The sequence below is a fragment of the Panulirus ornatus genome, chromosome 28 (assembly GCF_036320965.1).
Source record: "Panulirus ornatus isolate Po-2019 chromosome 28, ASM3632096v1, whole genome shotgun sequence".
Taxonomy (NCBI): domain Eukaryota; kingdom Metazoa; phylum Arthropoda; class Malacostraca; order Decapoda; family Palinuridae; genus Panulirus; species Panulirus ornatus.
In genome coordinates this window covers 21,988,346-21,992,156 of record NC_092251.1, presented here as the reverse complement: position 1 = coordinate 21,992,156, position 3,811 = coordinate 21,988,346, and the positions used below count along the sequence as shown (strand labels likewise).

The window sequence follows — 3,811 nt, the reverse complement described above, 5'->3', positions numbered from 1 at the left end:
CTGTGGATTCTCCAAATAAAAGTAACTTCGAAAAGTTGACTCCCAGTCTCCCACAAGCGATCAAATCTACCGTATCTAGTACCGAGCAGATAACAAGGATGCTCATTAATACCATACATGTATATTGACTCTGGCATTACGCAAGCCTCAGCCGAACACCAGCTTAAGCCAAATATTTAATCAAAATGAAACTTACCACAATACAATTGTGTCCTCGTTTCCATTAAGGTGAATATTGGTCTATCATACGTATAGTCAAGTAAATGTGATCATATTCTCAGGTTTTTTTATGATAAAGAAGCGTGTAAAGGTTTCAGGATGATAATGAAAGAGATGTTTGGAGTTGCAACATTTATTGATAAGGAAAGTTGTGGTGGTCGGCCCTCAGCATGGGATGGTGACAGGTTCTACACACACACCCGCTGGTCTCGTCCTGTGGGGCAGAACACGAGATAGTTATTACAGTAACGAGGACAACACCTGTTGGCCTCGTCCTATGGGGAAGAACACGAGACAGTTATTACAATAATGATGATAACACATACTGGTCTTGCCCTGTGGGGCAGAACACAAAATAGCTTTCATAAAATTCACAAGAAGAAATGATAGTGGTTTCGTCTTACATTGGAATCTCAGGAAATATGAGACACAGACAACAGAGACAACGTAAGTTCAACTTCCCAGGTTTCCATAGTACAAGGACAGACAGTTACGCATCATACGCAGGATACCGGCTGTAGGTAACTAAGTGGGCTTTACACTAGATGGAGGAAAATTCAGAAAAGACTTTAAGGGATGAATCACCTGGAACAAAATAATTGGATTGCTGACACTGAACGAAGATCAGAAGTTGTCAGATATGAAGGAAGAAATTGAGACAATAAGAATTCAAAAAAAATCATTGTCATGAGCTGGAATAGGAATCAAGGTAATGGTAAATATAATCAAAGAGAATTATAACTAACATCAATGGAATTAAAGGGATTCGGAGGAAATGTAACTAGAGAGAAATAATATAGTGGAAGACGTCAACAAAGAACATTGGGAGGGTCTTCTCTGGATGACCTTGAGATAAAACGACAAAAGGAAATGCCCATAATACAGAGACCAGAGAATGTTGGAAAAGAAGAGGGGCAGATCCCAGGCCTGATGAGTAGAACCAGACCAGAGGAAACAGAAATCTGGGGACAATGGAACAGAGGGACATGGTAAATTATCAAGTAGACAGAGAGAGAGAGAGAGAGAGAGAAAGAGAGAGAGAGAGAGAGAGAGAGAGAGAGAGAGAGAGAGAGAGAGAGAGAGAGAGAGAGAGAGAGAGAGACTACATGGGTAGCATTGTACATGGTTTCTTTAATCGAGAGTCTGAATGAGGTATTTTATTTTTTATGTCACACTCCTGGAATCATCATGGAAGCTTGACGCCGTCTTTGTTCTCTCTATGTCTTCTGTCAAGTTGGATGACCAAAACTGATCACAATATTAGAAGTGGGAATAGGTCGAGTGGATTGTAAAGCCTGAGGATTAGTTTCCTGGACCTGAATTAGATTGCCCTGCCAGGATCAACAAATGTTGGCCCAAAATGGAAGACTGCAGCGTAGGCTCTGCTGGTCTCGTGGGTTTACACCAAAACTAAGAAAGTCAGTAAAGCAGAAGGTGGGTAGAGGTGAGTCGTCAGTGACTCTCGGACTGAATGAAGACAATATCACAGTCAGAGGAAAGGATGAAGGAGAGTGAAATGCTGTTTAAAAAACCATTAGAGGTGAACGGTAATGGCTGATATCAGGATAATGTAGGAAGGTTGTGTGGAAGCAAGGAAAGATGCTTGCTAGCTGGGAGGAACGCAACGGTGACTCGACCTGAGGAAGAACGAGGAAGGAGAGAGGGACAGTAGGGAAGGTGGTCGTCTACCACCACCACCACCACCGCTGGTACCTACCTTTATATCAGTAGAGGGATGGGGAGGCAGGCAGGCAGGCAGGCAGGGCGTCTATCTCCTGCCGGCGTCGTTCATAACCTTGGGCAGGCCCAGGATGGAGTTGATCAGTTCGGCGTTACGCTTGTGTGGTCCTACTGAGCCCCATGGTCCCTGAGCCACACGAAGGATCTGCGCTGCCAGCTCTGCCACCACCTGCCCGGACAACAGTCAGCCAACATGAACACCTGGTCAGTTTGCACCAGCTGGCCAGACAATAGCACCCCTAACATCACCACCTGGCCCCCCTCACCATTCAGAACACTTCCTAGGAAAGATGGACTTAAACTCGTGCATAAGCAGGATATCTCAGTGGGCCACAAAACACCTGACTGTATCTAATGCCGTTCAGACCCAGTTCCTTCTTGACTGTCCAAAATTTCTCCTAAGAACCCATCTCTTTTGTCGGATATATAACCCCAACACAGAACACGATAAACATACGTGTTATTACTGTAACTACTGAATTGTATTGAGAGCTCCCCATTACAAACTTAGATACGTTTGTCTCTAAGGAACTGGAAATATTACTCTAATGCTACAGAGTTTTTCCTTCAGAATAGTTGCTCCAGTTACATGAAATACCGATATGCCCTTGTACGAAGTGCTGCTCTTATGTCTGCAGAGTTTCAATACTTACTTACGAGACAGAATTAAGGCCGTCATACTTAACAACTAATGATTAATGGCCTCATTTGCTTACATCTAATCTCTAATTGTCCCGAAACTAAAGTTTAATGGCCAAAACTGAACCCTACAGACTACTCCATGACTTGCCTTGACCCCTTCATATACTCTGATTCTGCCTAATAACTTCATATTACTCCCAGTGTACTACAAACGACCCAGTTCCATCCTGTGCACGCCTCTCACCCTCCTGAATGTTCAAAACCCGGTACCCCAAAGCTTCCTAAAGCCCGTTATTCCTTTATTTTCTAAGTCTTCCCCTCTCTCTTGCTCCCTCTACTTCTGACACATGGCTCCTCGGAGTCAGTCTATCTTCCCTGATCTCTTCTATGACGCCCAAAACACCTCAAGTGTCGAGAAGACTCCACTTTCTCCAGGTCCTTCTTTATCACACTTACACTTAAATCCGGTCTCCCATCCCTGCTGCACCTCATTACCTCACTACTCACCAGACCAGCAGGACCCACTGACAGCCCACCAGGACCCACATCACTACCCACCAGGACCCACCTCACTACTCACCAGACCAGCAGGACCCCCTCACTACCCACCAAGACCCACCTCACTACCCACCAGGACCCACCTCACTACCCACCAGGACCCACCTCACGTTCAGGGTACTTCAGTTCCTGTGCCTGGGTCAGGGCGGCAGCCATTGCCAGCATCACCAGCATCACTAGGGCCACGGCGCTGCGCATCCTGCAACATAAGCATTACTCCATCAGCATCTATACCATCTAGACAACATAAGCATTACTCCATCAGCATATATACCCATCTAGACAGCATAAGCATTACTCCATCAGCATATATACCCATCTAGATGTTGGGCGGTCCACCAGGGCTGAGGATGGACCGGTGTTGGGCGGTCCACCAGGGCTGAGGATGGACCGGTGTTGGGCGGTCCACCAGGGCTGAGGATGGACCGGTGTTGGGCGGTCCACCAGGGCTGAGGATGGACCGGTGTTGGGCGGTCCACCAGGGCTGAGGATGGACCGGTGTTGGGCGGTCCACCAGGGCTGAGGATGGACCGGTGTTGGGCGGTCCACCAGGGCTGAGGATGGACCGGTGTTGGGCGGTCCACCAGGGCTGAGGATGGACCGGTGTTGGGCGGTCCACCAGGGCTGAGGATGGACCGGTGTTGGGCGGTCC

At 47.1% G+C, this 3,811-nt stretch overlaps 1 protein-coding gene across 1 annotated transcript; it reads right to left on the bottom strand.

Moving 5' to 3' along the window:
- Positions 1–336: 336 nt before the first annotated feature.
- Positions 337–3,357, bottom strand: LOC139757738 (pigment-dispersing hormone peptides-like). The gene is made up of 3 exons (XM_071678490.1): positions 3,265–3,357; positions 1,937–2,128; positions 337–433 (listed from the first exon to the last, which is right to left on the bottom strand). The coding sequence occupies exons 1-2, from the start codon at positions 3,355–3,357 to the stop codon at positions 1,988–1,990; spliced, it is 234 nt and encodes a 77-aa protein (XP_071534591.1). The 3' UTR covers positions 337–433; positions 1,937–1,987.
- Positions 3,358–3,811: the final 454 nt, after the last annotated feature.